The sequence below is a fragment of the Mauremys reevesii genome, linkage group 1, assembly GCF_016161935.1.
Source record: "Mauremys reevesii isolate NIE-2019 linkage group 1, ASM1616193v1, whole genome shotgun sequence".
NCBI classification, from domain to species: Eukaryota; Metazoa; Chordata; order Testudines; family Geoemydidae; genus Mauremys; species Mauremys reevesii.
The window spans coordinates 336,967,829-336,991,679 of NC_052623.1; the positions used below are offsets into that span (position 1 = coordinate 336,967,829).

Below are 23,851 nucleotides of genomic sequence, written 5' to 3' on the forward strand. Positions count from 1 at the left end.
TATCAGGACTTATCCAAACTAAGTTGAACCAGCAAATCTGTTGAGATCTGCCCATCATTAAGGTTATGTGATGTCGCCAATGAAGAGCAGAAAACACAAATTTGGATTAGACATGGCACTTTGGGCTTCCCTACACTAGGAAGTTGTATCACTCTTAATACACTGGTACTCTTAAAAGGGGGTACAACCCCACTAGTGTGGACACATCTTTATTGGTATAAAGGTGCTTTATATTGGCATAGCTATTCCTGTATGGGAAGGGGAATAATTATACCAGTGTAAGTCACTGTTATACCAGTATAACTGCATACACCTGGGAATTTTACTAGTATAAATATAATGATAAAAATCTCACTCCTATATATCACAGTTATACTGGTAAAATTTTTAAGTGTAGAGCAGGCCTTAATCCCTAACATGGTCAATTGTATCTTAACATATTCTTCAGAATGGCATAGCCAGCCTTAACTTCTCCTTTCTTGACTTGGTTCGTGTGGCGAATGACACGGTTATGTATATTATTTTTTAAAAGTATTGTATGAACCTCAATTTATTTTTACTATTATCCTGCCTTACTGCGTGGAGTTAAACTCAAGGGGGCTGTTAAAGGAGAAGCAAAGAGAGAAATGAAACTCTGACAGATAAAGCTATTTAAGGGGACGATGCTGGGAGCTATTAATGGGTAAATGCCCCTGCCTGGCTTCCAGCAGGCTGGCATGGTTTACTCTTCTCAAGACTGAAAGCCTAGGACCAAAGGGAATCCTAACCATAAAGATGCTGGCATAGGGAAGAAGTGGGCACTAAGTGGGCTGTCAATAGCAGCAACTAGAGATAAGTCGCTGGCAGATAGAGAGACACGGGTCCTGCAGCAAAGAGGCTGACTCCCGAAACCCAGAGATGGGAATAAATTGTCCTTAGTTAAGCTCTGAATAGAGAGGTTAAGCTTAGGTAAGGATATGTATGTACGGGACCCTTTGTATGCAGTGTTGTAGCTGTGTTGTTCTCAGGATATTAGAGAGACAAGGTGGGAGAGGTAATATCTTTTATTGGACAAACTTCTGTTGGTGAGAGAGACAAGCTTTTGAGCTTCCTGAGGAAGAGCTCTGTGTAAGCTCAAAAGCTTGGTTCTCTCACCAACAGAAGTTGGTCCAATTCAAGACATTACCTCACCCCCCTTGCCTCTCTATAGGACTCTCTCTTGTTTAAACCCATTTTCCTAGATGCTATGTTCCCTTTTGGCAAATAAATGTTACTTTGTTTTGAAGAAGCTGTTTTTGAGTCACTGTAATCAGCTGGTCACTGGTCCCCAGAGGTAAAAGGCCCAGTTGAGCCTGCTGGGTTAATATGGTTGGTAAGCAGAGGGTGGTGGTGGTGGAGTGCAGCCCAGAGATCTGGTCTAGCATGGTTCCACCCAGAGAGGTCCCCAAAGGAGTGCACTTGCAAAGGACAAAAAGGGGTCTAAGGCATGGCCTGCCCGGTAACCGTGACAGTTGGCTTTGTATAACAACTATATAAATTCAACAAGTTTTAAAATTTATTTTAGAAAAGAAATTAGTATTTTTCATGGAACATTATAAAATATTTCCAAATGAGACTGAAAAGAGCCATGAACTTGCTTACTGTCCTTACTTGTTTAAAATGGATATAGTAGTATTCACTCCGTGACTATAAGGTCTATTTTATACTTGTGATATTATTGTATTCAAATGATGCATATAATTTTACTGGTCAGATCTGTGGCTAAATATAGGAAATTACCTGCAATGATACTTCTCTAAAGGCACCATCCTTCATGGTTCTGTAATCTCGGTCATATGCCCTAACCAGCGTTGACTGTAAAGGAAGAGCTCTACTGCTTTCCTCACCATTAGTTACACCCTAGCTAATAACATATATCCTGGTTATGACTTTTTATTAAGTACAATAAATGATGATAATACAGCAATAAAGGAACAAATGAAAACACAAGTAAAAAAAATAAAATCTGATTCCAAAGTCAATGTTAACTCACACCTACATTATATACGCTATATATAGTTAGTCAGTGGTTCTCATTGATTGGGCAGTGCTGGCTGTCTCTAAGTTCCTAGTGGAAGGGGAGTTGTTGGGTGCCCTGTGCTTCCATAGCTCCTCTTCAGGCAAGCTCACAATGCCTGGGGCTTTGTGGCCTATGCGTACTCCAGGACCAAATTGAGTCTTACAAACTGTACATGCAAAGTGTGCTAGTTAGCAGTGACACATGGACCATAACACAATTTCTGAAAATCCTGACTTGTGTGATGAGATTTTTCACCTTTAATTTTGTATTAACATGGTCAGACCCCAGTACTCTTTAAAGACAGAAAGTTAGACTTGTTGCGGTTGCATGGGATGCAAGTGAGGGCAGAATTTCATTCAGAACTGCAACATTACAACAATCCATTCTCTTTCTAGTATAGCACTATTTTTCCATTTCCCATCTTTATGATTAAATATTGGAGCAACAAGGCAGCATTTGTTAGATATTTTAAGGAAAAGTTTGTGTGCTGATTCTTGGTCTAACTGTATTGTCATGGTTGCATTTCCCATGCTCTTTTGTGCACTCAGTGAATTGTTATGTATTAACATGCAAGTGTAGATGAATTTATACCTACTCTTCAGATAAATTCTTCACAGACCAAAAGCACATATCTTGATCCACTTATTTTTATTATATATCACACATTTTTAAAAGTAATGTGGAATTTCCTAAATTAACTTTGCAGTTTTGTTACACTCGGTGATCTGAAGTGGTTATTATTATTATTATTTATATCATAACAACACCTAGAAGCTCCAACTGAGTTTGGAGCTCCATTGTACTAGGTGCTATACAAACAAATAGTGAAAGTTAGTTCTTGACAAAAATATATTAGAATTTAAGTGGATGAAACAATGCAGGGTGAGACAGAAGTGAAATGACTTCCTCAAGGTCATAAGCGCACAGTAGAAGAGCCAGGATTAAAACCAGGTCTTTTGATACCCAATCCATTGTCCAGTACACTAGATCACCTTGTCTTTGTATTTGGACTACAGAAATAAATAATCACCCTGCTATTATTTTTATTAAGAAAGCAACAAACTCTTCATTCCTTGGAGTTTCTAAGATGTCTAGATATGAATGAAAGAATATGGAGAAAAATGCAAAACAAAGCAATAAAAAATGACATATCCAATCCACAAATAAATTACCTAGACTCACTGCCTATTTAATGTAATTGATTCAGTTCTTGTTAGGCCATTTAACAACATGAAAGTGTTTGTCCTTTGCTGGACAAGTATTATAGGAGTTCTATCTGATCTTGTCACAAAATATAACTGTTTCTTACATGCAGTGTGCAAAATCCTCTGGGAAAAAAAAATTCCTTAGAATGTATGTTATGGAGCTGTTTCAAAAGAGCTAAATTACTCACCCTCATCCTTCCATTTCTTATCGCTGGCCCATCTTCTGCTAATCTCAGCACATACAAATCCATTTTGTATTCCCTTCCTCCTCGAATACTAAATCCAAATCCTTTGGCTCCCTTCTCCATGTCAACAGTGAAATAATCAAAATCCTGTATAGACATAGAGAGTAAAAACAAATTAACTATGTGAATGGTTTTGTGCACATTAAGGAAAAAAACACAACCAAACCCTTTGAACATATGTTTGAATGTGGAATTACCCAATATTCTTGTACAAATAAGTCATTTGAAAAATATATTTTTACATAGGCAACAGATATTTACATGGAGACAGCATGTGTGCCTGCTTTGAAAATATGGCCCTAGAAGTGAACTCTATAGAGGGTTGACCTAGGAATGTGGTGTTCACTGAGGACTTCTGGAAACATAGACCATGTGCCTCTTGATTTGACAAACTTTCTGACATCTGCTTTTTCCCCCCTTATGCAAGGCAAGGGGGAGATTTTTTAACCCAATTTTGCACCAGATCCTTCAATCCTCACACCCATTAGTAAACACCACTCATGAGAACATTCCCATTCAAATCAATAAACTACTAACATAAGGCTTACTTCTGGGAATAAGCATTGCAAGATTGGGTTCTGTGTAAAAAGAGACATCTGGCTAATTTGTGTATAGATTGTTTCTGCTGGCATAGATTATTTCACATCAATTCAAAACACACTCAAGATTGATCTTCTGAAAAAGGAGAAGCTTCCTTTTCAGACACAAAGACATGGAGATATTAGTAATTTTTCTGATTATAAATAAGGTATGTCTTCTACAGTGGCAGAAAGATGATCATTTATGTAGAAGTTCCATCTGAACTGGATACAGTCAGAGTTTATTGATTTAGGGCTGGATTGTGCCTTTAAAGCACAGCCCATGGTAAAAGACTATTTATGTTGCTGGTATACAGTGGTTTGAGAAGAATAATGTTCTGGAAAATGCATTTTCTCATCATTATTTGAACTCCCCCAAATATAAAAAATAGTCTACCTGCAGCTGTAACAACAGTATTCTAAATAGTGTTATTTTAGTGTAAAAATAACAGCACTTTACAAGCATTAATGAAGTTGGAATTAATTTCTTCTGCAAAAAAATAGAAATCAGAATACAAATGTTCAGGTCAATTTAAAGACCCTGCTTTCAGAGCTGTGATTATTTCACTTTGTACCTGGGGCTGCCTATAATCTGACAGAGGATATTGCCTGGTGTCAGGAGAATGTTGTCTGTAATCTATTAAAGGTGGCTGCCTGTAGTCCAGAGGTGGTGGCTGCTGGTAATCCACTACTGGAGGATGCCTGTAGTCTAACGGAGGCTGTCTATAGTCCGCTGAAGGCTGCCTGTAGTCAGTAAATGGAGGTTGTCGGATGTCAGGTTTCACATCCTGTCTTGCTTTTACTTCTGACCTATAACTGAGTAAGTTAGAATGATTATTTTAGTTCTTTAAAATTTCAGAAATCTGCACAATGCTAAAAGAATTTGCAGAAAGGCATTAAATGCAATACTGAGAGATAAAAAGCAACTGAACAGCTGTAAAATTGTGTCAAACTGGGCTTCACTGAGAGGCAGATGGTGCATTTGAGATGAGCTTTCCAAGGCAAAAATTGAGGTATATTAAATTAGAGATTACTTTTGAAAATTTGGCCCTAAGTGACTTGTCCAAGGCAGTACAGTCTAATTTCCCCATAGACCTCAGTGGGAGCAGGATCGGGCCCTAAATGGCATTGACAGAACCCAGGAGTCCTGACTCCCATGTACCTTGTCTAACCCAAAGACCAAATTTCACAGAAGAAAAAATAATACAAAGCAAAAGACTGAATTTGTTTATTGCTTTTCCAGAACTTAGAGTGCAGCAGACTAAATAAGGATTTAAAATATTGAAGAGATTCAAAGGTTTACAGCCTCTATATTTTACTAATGTAAAAGCTTTTTTTTTTTTGGTGAACTCTCAAATTCAGAAACGGACATTTTCTTTGTACCAGCCATTATCTGGCTAATAGAAAGAAATCACTGATATAGTATCCATTAATATAGTGTACACTAAGTGCTCTGATTCACTGCAAGATCTTATGGTAGCAATTCCTAGTAAGCCATTCTAGGGTTTAAAAACAGATCTAGCATATGATGCACATTTATGAATGAAGGCAACAGAATTTGGTTAATAAGAATGTTACCAAAATATCGGGTCCGTCTAGCTGAGAGCCAATAACAGCCTGACAGGGATAGGGAAAGATTGCTTTATTCTGCAGAAAAAAGGAGAATTCTGTACTCAGGTACAAAGAACTCTGCAGCACACAAGTTTCACAAGCTTTTTATACACTTTCAGACAAAGACCATGCCATGTTAACACTTCATTGGTGGTTGCCAGACCCCGTGAAACCGTTATCTGGTCAGTGCAAACTGGCTTGGAGCAAGATTTCTCTGCTTTGAGGCAGAAGAGAAAAGATAGTTAAAAAGTTCAGGTCACTGTGTTACGTGAGGCTTCTGCTTCCCCCTACTGGCCGCCTGCTAGTTGTTAAGGGGGGTCACTAGTAACTTTCACAAGAATTTAATAATATATACATATTGTTTTAATTGCTAACTAGTTGAAAGAAGATGCTAACAATCTTTTTTGTATTTCAGACTCTGCTCTAAAAAAGTTTCAGTGTACCTAGTAATAACACTCACACCATGAAAGGGGAATCTGTACTGGGTTTTCAAGGAAAATGGGTAGTTATGCAAATGAATGCACTGAACATGTGGAATTAATCTGAGCATTGTTTCCTGTCTTTGTTCATTTTTCCCTGGAAATAACTTGCATAATGTGTTAGATGGCTTTGTCTTAGGCTACCACATAGACACTTTATTGCTACAGTACATTTCTGTAAACTAGCCATTCCTAGCTATAGTTCCAACCAGACAAAGAGAGGTAAGAGGGAAAATGATTCGAAACTTGAATTATTTTCACAGCGGTTGCAAACATAGACCTGACACATATACTATTAAAACTTGTACAAAGTATTCATAATGGGGCCTGCTTTTTTATATCAAAGCTTCTTTACTTCTTTAGTATATTGATTCCATGTAACAAGGACATAGAGAATCTAGGCTTATTGTAATATTGAGTCTGATATAAGAAAAGTAAATTTATTGCTTGTAATTTAAAAATATTAAATATGACTTAGGATTTTGACTGACTGATACAGAACAACATCTTTTTTTTCTGGTGAATGACTATATAAACAAATTTGGACAACTTAACACAAGTTCACAACATACTGGCAAATCAGTATCCCAGAAGATGATGCTATGCTATACACAAGTTATAACAATAATATTTTTTGTTGAATATGTAAATAGGTGTGTTAATGCATATACCTTACTGGACATTCAGTAACATAGGGGCCAGATCATCCTTTAAGAACTTAAAAAATTTAATATAATTTATATGTCACAAACTAAGGTCCCAATCCTGCACACATTTATTACCGAGCATTGTGCTGGTCAATGGGACTTCTGATGGGGCTTGAAAAGCATTTTTAGGATTGAGGTTCTACAGTTACTTTAGCAGAAGCATGTATCTTTCTGGAGCTGGCGCTGTCAGGCAAGTGTCTAATGAAATGTAAGGAAAAGGAACTTGAAAAACTGTATGTCAGTGTGTGACTGGTGGGTGCAATAGCTGCTTACTCCAGGTTTTTGCAGGACTGGCAGGTTGCTCAAACAGTACGGTATGGAGCACCACTCCAGCTGCATGGTTGCAATGCCACTGAATGTAGGGGTATAAGGGCCAAAATTCACAGAGTGCTCTAGCGATCTGGCACATGGGGTGTCTGTTCCTGTGTGGTGGAGCACAGGGGAGTCTGCTGAGAACTCAACTCTTGGCAGCACCATCTCATGCACTGTGTGGATAAGAGAGAGGAAAGACTCCCTGGCTGAGGGAGACCCAGTGTCCTTGCTGTGTGGGAGATGACTTGGGACCGGAATTTAAAACCCATCCCCATTCCCAAGTAATATCTATATGGTGATACCAGTAGAAATGGAGGAGAAAGGCATTTTGGATAAGTAAATATTAGGGCTGTCAATTAATCACAGTTAACTCAAGTGATTAACTCAAAACAAATTAACTAGATTAAAAAAATTGATCGTGATTAATTGTAGTTTTAATCACACTGTTAAACAATAATAGAATACAAATTTAAATTTATTATAAATATTTTTTACTGTTTTTCTATATTTTCAAATATATTGATTTCAATTACAACACAGAATACAAAGTGTACAGGGCTCACTTCATATTATTATTTTTTATTACAAATATTTGTACTGTAAAAAAGATAAATAAAAGAAATAGTATTTTTTCAATTCACCTCATACAAGAACTATAGTACAATCTCTTTAGTGAAAGTGCAACTTACAAATGTAGATTTTTTTTGTTACATAACTTTGCTCATAAACAAAACAATGTAAAACTTTAGCGCCTACAAGTCCACTGAGTCCTACTAGTTCAGCCAATCATTAAGAAAAACAAGTTTGTTTATATTTACAGGAGATAATGCTGCCCACTTCTTATTTACAATGTCACCTGAAAGTGAGAACAGGTGTTCGCATGGCACTTTTGTAGCCAGCATTGCAAGGTATTTACGTGCCAAGTATGCTAAACATTTGTATGCCCCTTCATGCTTTGACCACCATTTCAGAGGACATGATTTCATGCTTCTGTCATCAGTATGGAAGTAGGACTGAGTGGACTTGTAGGCTCTAAAGTTTTACATTGCTTTATTTTTCAGTACAGTTAAGTTAAAAAAAAATCTACATTTGTAAATTGCACTTTCACAATAAAGAGATTGCATTACAGTACTTGTATGAGGTGAATTGAAAAATACTATTTATATTTGTAATAAAAATAATAATATAAAGTGAGCACTGTACACTTTGTATTCTGTGCTGTAACTGAAATCAATATATTTGAAAATGTAGAGAACATCTAAAAATCTTTAAATAAATGGTATTCTATTATTAACAGTGCAATTAAAACTGACATTAATCACATTTTTTTTAATCTCGTGATTAATTGCAATTATTTTTTTAAATTATTTGACAGCCCTACAAATATGATTTGTGTATTAAGCATAGGTGACTTACAGGGCATAGCACCTCATCTACAATAAAATGCAGAAACTCTGGCACTGGCATTTATTGTTTATGGGTCATGGTCTGGCTGAGGTACATTACTCGGTCAAGTTTAGCATAAAGACTGACAGTATAATCAGTTTTATTTGACAAGCCAAAAAATTAATCCAATGACAAAATAATGTTGACAGAAAATCACATAATGTAAGAACTATTGTATTATTCCACAATCTAAATCTATTTCAAATACATTCTGATCTTAATGTAGCTGGTCACAACACTCTAGATTCCCTCCTAGCCCACTAAGTAATACACTGTATCATTTCATTCAAACTAGGTCGTATACACAAAAAATCATACATGTATTCAGAGCTAAACTAGAGAAATCAGCTGGGGAAAAATCAGTTTGCTGTAGATAAAATCTGTTGTTGAACTGAAAAATATTGTATTGACAACAGTGCTTTATGATGCAGAAGACATGGAAGCAGGTGTGAGGGTTAAAAAGAAGGCCCTTTCACCAAGAGCATACTAGATATAAATGTGTTTCGTAAATGTCAGGAACATAAAAATGAAGTTTATTAACAATGAAGTTATGAGCAAGAGATACTAGAATATGCTTTAGATCTCTGGCAAAAAAATATCACACCAGTAAATAGTTCTGAGAATCTGAAGTTTTAACACAGCGCTCCTTGTTTCGGGAAAGTTTTGATCCTTGTGTAGACCGACGTCTCTCCCACATGTAGGTGAACGACACTTTTCAGTTTAATTTAACACACAATTTATATTTTATAAATGTTGCCACTCAAATGTAACAGGTCACATGATAGGTCACCGTAGTTAGAAACAGAGAGAAGCTCGATTGGATCAGGTCTCACACTGTACCTAAAGGAAGCAGAATGTGGAGCAGCTGCTCTTACCTGTTTTCATGCCCTTGTAACTGCAGAGGCTGTGGAGGTGGTGGCTGTGCTACAGGACTGTGGTGTGCTACAGGGCTCTGCTGTGCTACTGGACTCTGCTGAGCCATCGGGCTGTGTTGCTGTGCCATGGGGCTCTGTTTCTCTGAGCTTGGTGCTGAAGCTGGACTGTTCAGCTCTGCGTAATGGGAAGCTGGAGATTAAAGAGCTGTCACAATGTGGCATTTAATAAAGGGCAAAGGTAGAATAATAATTCTTGTAACACTCTACCTCCAATTATTTATGTTTTGTTGCTTTTATTATCTTGACTCATAATTATATTTTAAGACATCTGAACCTACTGGACTTCATTTGATCTCCTCTGAGATCTATAATCTTGGTCACTTTTACAACTCTGGCTGACAAATCTGTTATTTAAAACTCAGCTGAACTGGGCAAAGAGCTGCTGTGGTTCATAGTTTCTTTTAAAAGCCTATAAATACTGATATTTGGAAACTTTTCATTTTGGGAGACTGAAGACTCTTACTGCTTTCATTAGTTATGGGATGAAAAACTGTTGCAACAAGATTTAAAATGCTTTTGTTTGCTCCTGCTGCTTTTGAAGTCAAATGGAGTTTTGAGCTGTCAGGTTGGGTAATGGACAGTGGAGCAAATCTTTATAAATACATATTAACCAGCTCTCATTATCATTTATATCACAATAGCATGCAAAATATCCTAGGAGCTCTACAACTGTACACTGTAGAAACCCAGTCCCTTCCCCAAACACCCAACATCTAAAACGACGAAGGGCAGGGAAAGGCATACAACACACAAATAAAGTGCTAGACTGTGGATTCATCACAAGCAAGGGAGCCCAATCTGCCTTCAGTTTTCCCCTTGCTCTGGGTTGAGGGAAGAAGCAATACCCTGCACTAGGCTTATATATGATACAGATTATTATCCCCAATGTCTCGGATGTACATTTATGTGTGTGTGGGACAAGAGTGAGAGAGAGAGTGCCTGGGCTCTGCTCACAAGCACAAGAGGGGATACAGCAGCTCTGTCGAAGCTACTTATTCCTAGATGCTACTACACACAATGTGCGTAGCTGGTGTAGGGACATGCTGGGGCTCTTCCTCCCATTTTCAGCTGGACAGTGGGGCCATGATCTGTCTCAAACTGATCAGTGAAAAATTCAGCACGTTTTAAAAGGGTTGGTGTGTGTGTGTAATATATATATATCCACACACCCCCCATACACACACACGTACTTCTAGACCAGGGGTGGCTCTAGGTATTTTGCTGCCCGAAGCATGGCAGGCAGGCTGCCTTCGGTGGCTTGTCTGCGGGAGGTCCCCGGTCCCACGGATTCGGCGGCTTGCCTGCAGGAGGTCCCTGGTCCCGCGGATTCGGCGGCTTGTCTGCGGGAGGTCCCCGGTCCCACGGATTCGGCGGCTTGCCTGCAGGAGGTCCCTGGTCCCGCGGATTCGGCGGCATGCCTGCGGGAGGTCTGCCGAAGCCGCGGGACCAGCGGACCCTCCGCAGGCATGCCGCCGAAGGCAACCTGCCTGCTGCCCTCGTGGCGACTGGCAGGGCGCCCCCCATGGCTTGCCGCCCCAGGCACGTGCTTAGCATTCTGGTGCCTGGAGCCGCCCCTGTTCTAGACTCATATATATACATGTACATATACACACACACAAACTGTCCTCAACAGCTGTCTATCGAGCCATTGTTAGTTCCTTTTATAAGGTTAAGTGGCATTACTATTGACTAGTTAATTTGATCTAGGACTTTTTTGTTAATTTAACAATTTCCTATTGCCTATTTATTCAACTTTCCATAACAATTGATTCTTTTATACCTATGACTATTTTCAAAGTTTGAGTCTTTTAGGATAATTAAATTTTTTTTAAATGTTTGTCTAATTTAGGACAAATTGTCAAAAATACTTCTAAATTTGCATCCAAAAAGTTTGAGGCTGAAGGCATAAACAGCACTGGTGTGTGTACATTGCATATTTACATGTCTACAAGCACAGTTTGCATATGCAAGTGTGATTTGTGCTTCAAAATTTTGGAGGCTGGTTTAAAAATATGATCCCTCATGCCTACGCTTGACACACATAAACACCAGTCAAATCATACATTAATACTACTGCTTAGCATTTCTATAGTACTTTTCACCTGCGTGCACTTCACGAAGCTATTAGATACTATTACCGTTTTTATGAATGGGGAAACTGACATTTGAGGTTAAGTATGTGCCTAGTGTCAGTGAGTCAGTAGCAGAACTAGGAATAGAATCCAAGCCTCATTATACCTGTGCTGTAACCTCTAGAACAGAGGTGGGCAAACTATGGCCTGCGGGCACCGTCCTGCCCAACCCTTGAGCTCCCAGGCGGGGAGGCTAGACCCCGGCCCTTTCCCCTGCTGTTCCCCTGCCCCCCAGCCTCAGCTCACCGTGCTGCCAGTGCTCTGGGCGGCGGGGCTGCGAGCTCCTGCCGGGCAGTGCAGCGGCGTGGCTGGCTCTGGCCAGGTGGCACAGCTGCCAGTCCTGCTGCTCTGAGCGGCATGGTAAGGGAGTGGGGAGCAGGGAGGTTGGATAAGGGGCAGGGGGTCCCGGGGGCAGTCAGGGGACAGGGAGCAGGGGGCAGTTAGATGGGGCGGAGGTTCTGGTGGGGGGGGCCAGGGGGTTGGATAGGCGTGGGAGTCCTGGGGGGCCTGTCAGGGGGTGGGGGTGTGGATAAGGGTCGGGCCAGTCAGGGGCCAAGGAGCAGGCGGGGGTTGGATAGGGGATGGGGTTCTGGGGGGGCAGTCAGGGGCGGATGGGAGCGGGGTCCAGGCTATTTGGAGAGGCACAGCCTTCCCTACCCAGCCCTCCATACAATTTTGGAACCCCAATGTGGCCCTCAGGCCAAAAAGTTTGCCCACCACTGCTCTAGAACAATCCCTTCTCACCAACAGCTCCAGAGTCTGCCCATGTTGCAGCACTCAACATTTCAGATGTGCTTCTGCTTTTTCTTGTCTATGTAAATTAATCAGTGTCACCAGAGGTGGACCTATTTGCTAGTATACATTTTTGTTAGCTAAATGCCTGTACAAGGCTGCTTTCACTGGCATAGCATAGATTTATACACTATATAACCCATGCCTGAAGAGGTTTACAAAACAGATCTCTGGTTAATGTATGCCACTAGCTTTAAATCTCTTTCTGGACAAAAGAAAGAGTCTGAACAAATTTGAACTGGATGTATGGATCTAACTGCTATTTGGAACGGGTGAATGCTTTAAGGAGTATTTGCTAAAAGGAGCTGACCTGTGCTCTTCCTGTACATCTAGGGGTTTCTTCACACTGAATTCATTTACTGACATAGGGGCAGCATTATCCAGGGCCAGTGTCTGCCAATTTCCTCTATATACCAGTAGAAGAGCATTATACTCAGGATGAGTTAAGCTGATAGCCCCGTCAGAGCTGAAGGTCATCTAAATAGCACACAGATCAGCAAGTACTCTCATTGGTTTCTGTATTTGACATTCCTATCCACACTAGTATTCTGCTACTGGGACTTAAAGTCACAGTTTCATTAATGCAATGGAATTCATATACTAGCACTGCAGCTCTTTCAACTTAAATTACATGAAGCTCACATCAAAGAAACTCCATTGATTGGTTTGCAGGGTGATGCCCACAATAATGAGTCTGTTACCTTGTCTGCATCTGACAGACTAAGCCTTTTGGAGCTTGGTTCTCCCCTACCTTGCATAGTTACTTATATCTGTGAAAACCAGTATCAAAACAAATTTCTCCCTTCACTCCAGTGGTGGCATTTTACATCCACTTTTGCAGTCACTCACTACAGGTATAAATTAATACACAAGATGACAGTTCGTGAGTCATTTATTTCCCACTGGCTAAGGACTTGATTTTGTTCTCTTACACTTGTGAAAATAAGGAGTAACTCAACTGAAGTCAGTGGAGATCAATAATATAAAAAAGAGTGAGCTCAAAATCAGGCCTTTTAGAGAGTATTTTAAATCCATGTCAGAAGGCAGTTCTTCCACAAGTCCATAGCACACACACTGCAGTACTCCCTATGCCATCAGATTTCTTTAGGTTCTTTGAAACATACATCCACAATTAGATTGTTTTAAAGAATTCAGATAATATTCTAGCTAGTTCTAGGGCTGCAGCTGTAACCTTTTTGTATAGCGTATGCAAGCTTCAAAACAAAAACTCTTCAAACTAGCTGGAGGTAACATAACTTTCTTCCCGGGCTTTAAGGCTTAATTACTTACCCTCCTGAGGAATGATGCGAAGTGTTACACTAAGACCTGCATCTTTAATTAGCTTCACAATATCTGCATGAGGCATGTTAATGATAGACTGGCCATTCACAGCTAAGATCCGGTCTCCGACTTTTAGTTTCGTACAGCGATCAGCAGGACTTCCATCAATTATCCTCCCTATTTTATGGGGTACAGCTAGATAGGGAAAAATATTTATAGTTAACAAATGTTACAGTAGGCAGTGGTATCCACAGACAAACAGATGGCCACATTTTCAAGAATTTCCCAGGTAAACTGAAAAAAAAAAAGGTGTACAGAGCCAGTTATTATTTGTATTGCTATTGTGTCTATAGGTCCCAGTGAGGATTCAGTACCCTCTTGTGACAGGTGCTGTACAGACATGAAGTACAAAGACAGTCCTGCCTCAGAGTGCTTACAAACTTGGCAGATGATAAGATGCTACAAGAGGGCAAAACAAACAGATGTGGGGAATGGCAGGAGAATGTAACAGTGAAAGTTTAAATTTTGCACAATAAATAGTAATCACACCTGGCCACATACCTCTCAATGTTCAGAATTTCTTGTATTTTTAGATTTTATTATAAAAGTACAACCTAGAGATTATTTCCTTTATATTCATATTTTTTAATTATGGAAAATAATTTGAATAGATGCATTCAACATACTGTTCTCACCCCTTCCTTATATACACTCAAAGAAAAAATGCAAATCATACCAGGGATTTATTGCAGTTTGCATATTCACATGTCAGGGTGAATGGACTGTTCCAGTGTAAGCAGTGTATGGCACATATATGTGCACTATGCATACACACATATGTAAAGTCTAGTCTTATAACATTTTCAGGTCAAACTTGTTTCTCAGTTTGCTGCCTTCCCCTTCATTCTCTAATTCTTTCTGTGTTCCATCTCATTCTCCCCCTCACATTTTCTTGTCCTGTGTCTTTCCCCTATTTCCCAATGTTCTTCCCAGCTCTTTCTTCACTCATCTTTTCTTGCTATGCAATCTCTGCTCCTTATCTCAGATCACTTTGCTTATTCACTAGATCTCTTGTCTACAGCTATTCCTTTCTCTTCTTGTTCCTCAGCCCACACTCACCAATTTCACTTCTTTTCCCTTTCCATTACACGCACACACTCATTCCAACGTAACTTAATTATCTAACCTGGTCCCATCCCTATGCTGAGTGTCTCCCAGACACCCCATACCTATGTCTTAGCATCCTTAGCACAGAATTCCTAGGTCTCACCACCTTCCTTCCTCTTCAGCAGAGGTGGCTGTTGGAAAGCTCCCCTTTTCAAGCCCATCTGCATGGTGTGTGAGACCTTTGGATTTGCTCCTCCTGCCTACTTGCTGCTTGCCGACCTTTCAGCTATATCAAGGGTGGATGTGACTTCTAGGCCTGCTGAGGAGGCCAGCCAAGACTTGGAACACAGAAATGATGATCCATGAACATGGCACAAAAGCAATGCAACCCACTCTCATTGTTACAGGGTTTGCATTTTGTGAGGGAATAATTTGTTGCCTCAAGAAATCAGGTGCACTATGCAGTTCCAAATCCCACCTATCCTTTCCAACATGCAAAAGGATTCCTTAACTGGGCTGTAACCCATCATTTCCCCTTTTTCTTTATTCCAGAGATGTACCCGAAACAGTTTGGTAAAGAGCTACTCAGTAGTGTTGTATTATTCAGATGCAAAGGGCAGGTAACTATTGATAACAAGCATCTCTACATCTCTGGACAGCTGGATTTCTGTTCAAAATCTGGGTGACTAAAGCACTACTATCTGTTATATGACACTCACTGCAAGGTATCTGAGCACCTTAAACGCTTTTATCCTTACAACACTGCTGGAAGGTAGGGAAATATGTTAGCTCCATTTTACACATGGGGAATTGAGGCAGAAAGGCTAAGTGATTTGTCCAAGGCCATACAGGAAGTCTGTGGTGGAGGAATAACTTGAACCTATGGCTTCCCAAGTTTGCGGCCTAACCACTGGACCATCCTTCCTCTCACCAAAGAGTGAGGCAGCCAGTAGTTACCGAGGAGAACTAAGTGGTTTATTATTAATGGTTCCAGGTTTAGGATTAAACTGGCAGGATTTCTTTTCCAGAACTCAAATTTTAAAAGTAGGGTTAAACACAAAATCTCCTCCCGATTTTTTAGAAACATGTCCTTTGATGGCCAGTCACAATTCACAATCTTATCTGAGTCATTTGCTGATTACATTGCACCACCAACCGATCAGAAGGTTTAAATATTTTCAGTGCTAGCTAATCTAGTCTGCTAATAAAAGGTCTTCTACTGGCCACTGAACATCAGCCAGCACCACAGGATAAAGGAGTGGCATGAATTCCTACGGTCAATTCTCTATAGCTGCCCCAGTCTCCAAAACATCAAAAGAGACCATTGAATTCCTGCCATTGTCAACAATGTAGTTTGAAGTTTAGCGTCAAATCTGAATGGAGCAACCTGTATGGACGAGGTCATTAGTGGTGCATATGAGCACTAAAGTCTTTTAGAGAAATTATCTGCTTTGATTTAAAACCTAACTACTCCTGAAAATGAGACTTGCAAAATAAAAAGTTTTAAAACTTGGAAATAAACCAAACCCCAGAATTTACTGTTCATTATGGGCCTTGTTTTTTAACTCAAATTTAGCCAACAATGATTCCTAAAATTCAGATGGTCTATTTATTATTGGGCCTCCATAAACTACTTTTTAAAGAACTGGACTAGATTACAAAATTAACGAACCTACATTTATTTATATCAGCTAAGGATTGGGCCCATTATTTGGATGTTAGTGTATAATGTAAAAAGACCGGGACAGAGAAACAATTGCTTTATTGCTGTTTTCTTTACTAAAAATCTATATTTTTATGCTAGCAACTAAAGAGAACTGTACAGAGAAAAAGCTACATTTACAAACATTTTTACAAATATCTTAGCATTCACTGCTAGTATAAAATGAATCGGTAACGGAAGATATGTTCAGAATAACAGTGTCCACAAAACAAAGTTAAAATTCCCTTTCCTTTTATAAAGGTTCACCGAGGTGACTGTACAAACTCACTTGCACATTGCTTATGCAATCACAATTCACAACCCACCCCTGCAACTTTTGTTTCTATTACTGAAGAAAACACTATTCATGCCATTCAAGCCCTTTCTGAAATGCAGCAAATCATTAATTTTCTGAACTGAAGATAGAGGTAACTACTCTGAAACTCAATCCACAGTCAGACTGCATGCTTCTTTAACATTATACTTCAGTCAAGAATACAAATTTAGCTATAGCTTTAGTAATATTGACACAATTAGAAGAAGAAGGCTAACGGCATATTGGGCTGCATTAGTAGGAGCATTTCCAGCAGACCGAGGGAAGTGATTATTCCCCTCTATTCGGCATTGGTGCGGCCACATCTGGAGTACTGCACTCAGTTTTGGGCCCTCGCTACAGAAAGGATGTGGACAAATTGGAGAGAATCCAGTGGAGGGCAACGAAAATTAATAGGGGGTTGGGGGACATCACGTATGAGGAGAGGCTGAGGGAAGTGGGCTTATTTAGTCTACAGAAGAGAAGAGTGAGGGGGGATTTGATAGCAACCTTCAGCTACCTGAAGGGGGGTTCCAAAGAGGATTGAGCTAGACTGTTCTCAGTGGTGGCAGATGACAGAACAGGAAGCAATGGTCTCAAGTTGCAGTGGGGGAGGTCTAGGTTGGATATTAGGAAACATTATTTCACTAGGAGTGTGGTGAAGCACTGGAATGGGTTACCTAGGGAGGTGGTGGAATCTCCATCCTTAGAGGTTTTTAAGGCCCGGCTTGACAAAGCTCTGACTGGGATGATTTAGTTGGGGTTGGTCCTGCTTTGAGCAGGTGGTTAGACTAGATGACCTTCCGAGGTCTCTTCCAACCCTAATCTTATATGATTCTATGATTTTATGAACTCGGGTACTTGCATAATGCACCGTTGCTTGGGAAATAAGTGCCCATAGGGTGGCATTTTGTTTGAAACCTTTCCTTACATTAAAATCTAATAAATTATGAGTAATCACATTTTGTACAAAAATACAGTTTATTCTGCCACTGTTGCAATTGCATAACTTCCACATGTGTATACTGATGGCAGACTAGATACCCAGAAGAAATAAAACAGCAAATTGACAGTGAAATAATTTACATTTATAAAGTACCTTTTGCATCAAATCACTTCATAAATTATATACTGCATCTACAATAATAATTTAACCTATGACTGAAATGCGGCCACCTCTGGCCTGGAATGCCACAGCTGTATCAAATTCCTAGAGCAGTAATACAAAACAGATCAGAAAGCGAAGCAGCCTCTTTGGGGAATTTAAGTAGGAAGAAAGTACTGGGACTATCCACGCTGGAATTTGGCTAGAACACCCTGGCTAAAATTCCTGTGCTTGCCATTGCTAACCTAGAGATGATACTGTCAATAGCACAGGGTCCCATAAAGCTATGCACGGTCACTGGTTTGGTACTGATTCAGAGGAAAGAGTGCCTCTTATTGAATAACTAACACACCTTCACTAAGCTACTCCATGGAGGTCTCCCATCCAAGCAGTAACCAGGCCTGATGCTGCTCAATTGAAGAGATCATAGCTGGACATAACAAGGCTACCGGACATGAGAAATAAGTCTAATTCAATTGCAAATTGGGAGGGGGGAGTCAGAGGTGAGTTTGGTTTGTTGCTTAAAGGTTTACACACCATTGCAAAACTTTTACACTTAAGTGCTATGTATTAAATGGGAAAAAGTGACTTTCAGCAACTGTTAGAAACAGTGTCCTGCCTAACAAGGTAGAAAAAAGGCAATGAGAGTTCTGTTCTGATAATATAATGCTTCTATCTTGATGCTTCTTTGGTACATTGTTTTGTCACCTAATATCCAGCTGGGCTCTGTAAAATTCTCTCCAATATGTACCATTTAATTAAGCTTTTGTTAAACTGCTATTTATTTTCTTAATTCACTTCTTGATAGTTTCTTTTGTCCAAACAAAACAATTTGGAACCTATGGCTTAAAAAAATGAACAAAACACTTTAGCAGGGGATGAATTTTTCCACTTGTCTTTGAAGTTCTTTACTGGTCTGTTCATCCCTCTATATACGGAATTAAGTGGAAGCAACTCTCCAAATATTTTTCTTTTGAACCACAGTGACTCTGTAGTCTGAGACACATTCTGCAGAGAGAATTCTATCTTCTTATCTCTCATCATTGCGGCAGCTGGACTGTAATTCATATTTTGCAGATGTCCAAGCCTGCAGCAGTCATGGGGGAATATGGTGACACATGGTTTTAAGAGCCCCACTTTATTTCATTCCCTTTGGATGTGGATGAATACATGCTCATCCCATTGTAAAGAGTGATAAAAGATCCTATGTAGCTTTCTTTTGAGGGTAAGTAACTATATTTGTGTCATCAGATCCCACAGCGTATAACCTACAAGGGTGAAAATTCATGCTGAAATATATGCTTTATATAGGTCAGTGCATGATTAATAGTCAGGAATATGTGAAATGAATGTAACAATAATGTATGAAATATGCTCTCTCTCTTCAGGTGGGTGTATTTTTCCCCCATTAATCTGACGTCCTCTCAAAATGTGACAGTGGTTTCCAAGTGATAGTCGTGTTTAAGCTCTTCAGGTCTCGTTAATACGTTTATTTATTTTTCAGACCACGTTGTTCCTCTGCCTTCACTCAGTGGGATTGAGCATCCAGAGCTCAATCCTGCAAGGTGCTGAGTTTTTTGGCTCTGATACAGTGACACAGTTCAGCATGTGCTTCACCGTGTGAGTAGTTCCATAGGCTTCAATGGGATATTCACATGGTTGAAGCTGTGTTAGACTGAACAGGGCCACCCACAGGGGCCCCGTGAGCCCTGGCCCGGCGGCAGTCCGGGTCTTCAGCGGCATTTCAGCGGCAGGGGGGCCCTTCAGTGCTGCCGAAGACACAGAGCAACCGAAGGGCCCCCCGCCGCCAAAATGCCGCCGAAGACCTGGACCGCCGCCGGGTGAGTACAAGCACCGCGGCTCCCCCGCTTTTCCCCAGGCCTCCTGAATCCTTTGGGCGGCCCTGAGACTGAATTGCGCTAGAGTGCTAATCAGTACCTTGCAGGAACTAGCCCTTAGATATCACTCATCCTAATTAAACTCCCCCTGCAGTTTCAGTCTGATATTTTATTTTATTTCCTGAGCCAGGCCTCAATCCTGCAAAAGGATCCTAAACCACAGACCCTTAACCACCCCACAGGGTCCAATTGATTCAGTCAGAGATTAGGGCTTGTGCCTGTAGATCTCTTTGCAGGGTACCAGCTTTATGCTGTTTTGCAGTGTTGCTCTATCCTGTTAAGCAACTGCCATGTTCTGTCCTAGAGGTGGCTGCTATTACCCTAATTAGCCAAGCACTTCAAAATGAAAGGAATTATTAAAAGTAAGATGATGTATTTTATCATATAATAAAATGAATAATCTTATTATAGCTAGTAAGGATTATTTGCTGAGTTTGATAGTTGTCCTTTCATTTTGGCTATGGCCATTTCTCTCTCTTAACTTTCTTTACTCTAACTACCTTGCTAATTTGCTGTAGGTAGCCCTCAGCAAAACAGGCTAATACAACCAGACTTGGATTAGAAAAAAAATTCAGTTTCACTTTACAAATCTGTTATGGCAGAAAATTATCACTTTTGGTGACATTTGCAGAAAATTGGCATTGTGCTGAAAGTTGCTAAAAGTCTGTAAAAGTTTAAGAAAATTGTAGTAACATAGGAAAATTACATAACCAAATAGGCAAACAATAAAACAAAGAATAAGCAGCTGGTACTTTAGATGTGGTACCATGCCAGCAACGAGGTTCCTATCAAACAAATCTCCCTTTAAAAATAAAGTCACATACTGTAATTAAGTGAACCATTACAAAATAGAACTAGTTCAGTGAACAAGCCAAACTATAATTAGCAACTACATGCCCAGAGCAACCTACAATTTTTAATGTAGTTACATTAAATTCTATTTAGTGTCCGTGATAGAGGGTCTATCAAAAAGGGTTCTGAGTAAATACTAAATATCAAATCCATTTGTAACCAGTAAAATATTAATAGTGCCAACTTAGCAGCTTTGCACAATTACTGTGAAAATTTAATACCCTGGGCACAAAATCCACCCACATGCTCTTTATCATGCTGATTGGGTTAGTGAAAAAAATCGTATTTTTCTTTCCCATTAAAAAAAAAGATCCACTCAGTGAGTGAAGCCACAACCCCAGATCCCAAAGTGGAGTGGGAAGCTTGCACTGGCGCATAGCAATCTTACAGAAGTGGCAAATGTGCTCACTGATGTTTCTGCTGCCCCTCTTGTAAAAATGAGTGCCTGCTTGAAGACTTGACTCCTGGGAGCCTGCAGTGGGCCCATCCCCCAGCTTTGTGGCCCTGACTCCGACCCCCAAACAGGGAGACAGGGAGGAACTGTGCTAGGAAAGCTGCCCTCCTATGCTGCTTAGGCCTTTAATTACCTTGGCCAGTCCTGGGGCTGGACCTCCTTCTTGGGATAATCCTCTCCTCTATTGCATACCCTGTCTCCTCTGCCACTGCTGCCTCCTCCTGCCCCTCCAGCTTCTCTCCCCCCAGACTGCGCAGTGAGCAGGGGCGGCGCTAGGTATTTTGCCACCCCAAGCATGGCAGGCAGGCTACCTTCAGCGGCTTGCCTGTGGGAGGTTCCCGGTCCCGCGGATTCGGCGGCACACCTGCGGGAGGTCCGTCAAAGCCATGGGACCAGCGGACCCTGTGCACGCATGCCGCCGAAGGCAACCTGCCTGCCGCCCTCGCGGCGACCGGCAGAGCACCCCCCGTGTCTTGCCGTCCCAGGCACGCACTTGGCGTGCTGGTTCCTGGAGCCGCCCCTGGCCGTGAGAGTCTGATAAGCGGCAAGCTGCGGCTATTGTCAGCAGGGTTTTGTGGTGCTGGATTCACAGCACAAGCCACAGGTTGTGTGTTGCGCTCCAACTGCTCCCAGGGATCCTGCTGGCACACTCTAGGTACCTAGAGTGCATTAATGCAGTCCAGCACGGTCCACATGTAGCCAGAATGCAACTTGCAGCCTGTGGCTTGGGCAGTGAATCCAAAAGCATTTCAACCCCATTCAAATTTTCCATGGCTTGCCTACTATCAGACCCCCACTGTGCAGTCTGTGCATGTGCCACAGGGGTAGTGGAGAAGAAAACCCCAGCGGCCACCCCATTTGCTGTGTTTGTTGGACCCGAGTGATGGTGAGTGACACACATATTTTTTTACATATGTGTGTGCGCGCACATGCTTCATCTTGCAAAATTAGTAGATTTAAACCCGAATTACTAATTTCATAATTACATTAAAATCAGGATGATTATGAAAAAATTAGAGAGGGTGGCATCTCTGCAATGTTTGCAGAGTTTGTGAAGTTGGCCAACAAAGTTACTGAAGGGGTGCCTGAAGCATTTGCATTAGGAATACAGATTGGCCTAGGACCCACTGCTATACCAGTGCTCGATGTCTGTCCTGGCACAGTGTGATGACTAGCACCAACCAAATTTAAGGAAAATCAAGATAGGTCTTGAATTCTGAATTTAGGAGTCAAAGGGATGGGACACATTTTTAACATAATGCTGATTAAAAAGTGTGGAAGATCTGATTTAGTTAACTGATTTATTTACAGCCCTCTGTAAACTATTTTATTTTTAAAGATATTTAGTAACATTTCTATGTTTTAAAGATAAAACTAGTCCAAAGCCACGTTTTTGTACCTCTGCCACAAAAGATTTTTTAAAATTTCATGTTTTAGAAAGGGCAAAAAAAATCTTGGAGTTGCTTATACGCTATGATCCGTATGATTGCTTCAGCTTGATGTGCATATATAAGGCCAGAATAGACCCTTGGTGCTAAATAAAATGCTGCCTTTCCCTCTTCTCTTTCCATCTCTTGCTCTCTTTATAAACAAAAATAATGTCTCCTGACTCAGATTCACAAGAGCCATACTGAGCTCCAAGTAATTTCTCAGCATGCCCGCTAGAAACAGCTGAACATTACAAGCAGGTGTTACCAACAAGTAATGTTTCTCACATCTATACATGCAAAGTTCTCTCATATCCTCTCTACTCCCCCCACCCCCACAGTTGAAATAGCATTGTATAAAAAGCCACTAGGCTATTTTCTCACTTTTTTTCATGTACAATAGTTAAACATCAGAAGTGATCACATGAAGGGGAAAAAAATCAAACTTCTACTGTATCTATTCAATCCTCTGGCAGATAATAACTTCTTGCCATATTTTCTTAATGTAAATGGAAACAGAAACTAAACCAAGCAAATGAGCCCTCCTGAGCCAGCTGTCCTTTCTAATATGTTATACAGTTGATCACATGAATATTTATTGTGTCCTCAATTCGCTATAGGTGAGAGTTTTCTTTCAACCAACAGGCCCCAGTGTATCAGGTTTTAATTTGGAGACTATAATAAATGTAAAAATCTGTAATGTTATTTTTACTGAATTAACTTAAATTCAGTAACAACCCCATCATGCTTGCTGAACCTGTGCACAGAAGGCCTTGGCCTCCAACTTATCTGTGGGAATTGGCAGCGTAGGGTGGGACCAACCTAGTGATCTATTCAGGGGGGAAGAAGGTGAGCTTGCCTAGTGTTAATAAACACTTACTAGCAGTGTTTTCTCACATTTATAAAAATGTAAAGTCTAATCACTTCATTCTGGCAGTGCAAGCAGTTGCATTTCATTGTTTCCTTGTTACTGCAAGTGAGGCTTTTTCATAAGATTTCTTCAAATAACAAAAGATCAGTTTGACTGATATTTGGTTCTGTTGATCCCCTGAAGTCCTGTGATAAGAATGCTAAAAAAAAGAGTGTAGCTATTGCAGAGTAATCTCCTCACAATGAATCCCTTCCAAAAGGCCTATAGCTCTTAATTCTCCCTACTGCAAAATGTGGGCCCAATTCTATACAAAAAATTGTGGAACCAACACATGCTGAATGTAATCAGTCACCCACTCCAG

At 40.4% G+C, this 23,851-nt stretch overlaps 1 protein-coding gene across 23 annotated transcripts in view; it reads right to left on the reverse strand.

Moving 5' to 3' along the window:
- Positions 1-23,851, reverse strand: part of MAGI2 (membrane associated guanylate kinase, WW and PDZ domain containing 2) — a 1,074,597-nt gene that overhangs the window by 45,915 nt on the left and 1,004,831 nt on the right. For 19 of the 23 annotated variants that reach the window (XM_039518176.1, XM_039518126.1, XM_039518238.1 and 16 more), the window contains 4 exons: positions 13,771-13,956; positions 9,497-9,686; positions 4,642-4,882; positions 3,432-3,575 (listed from right to left, as the gene is read on the reverse strand). In XM_039518176.1, the coding sequence (XP_039374110.1) occupies positions 3,432-3,575; positions 4,642-4,882; positions 9,497-9,686; positions 13,771-13,956 (761 nt within the window). The remainder of the gene's footprint in view (positions 1-3,431; positions 3,576-4,641; positions 4,883-9,496; positions 9,687-13,770; positions 13,957-23,851) is intronic. The other 4 variants (XM_039518146.1, XM_039518189.1, XM_039518183.1 and 1 more) reach the window with 1 other exon arrangement.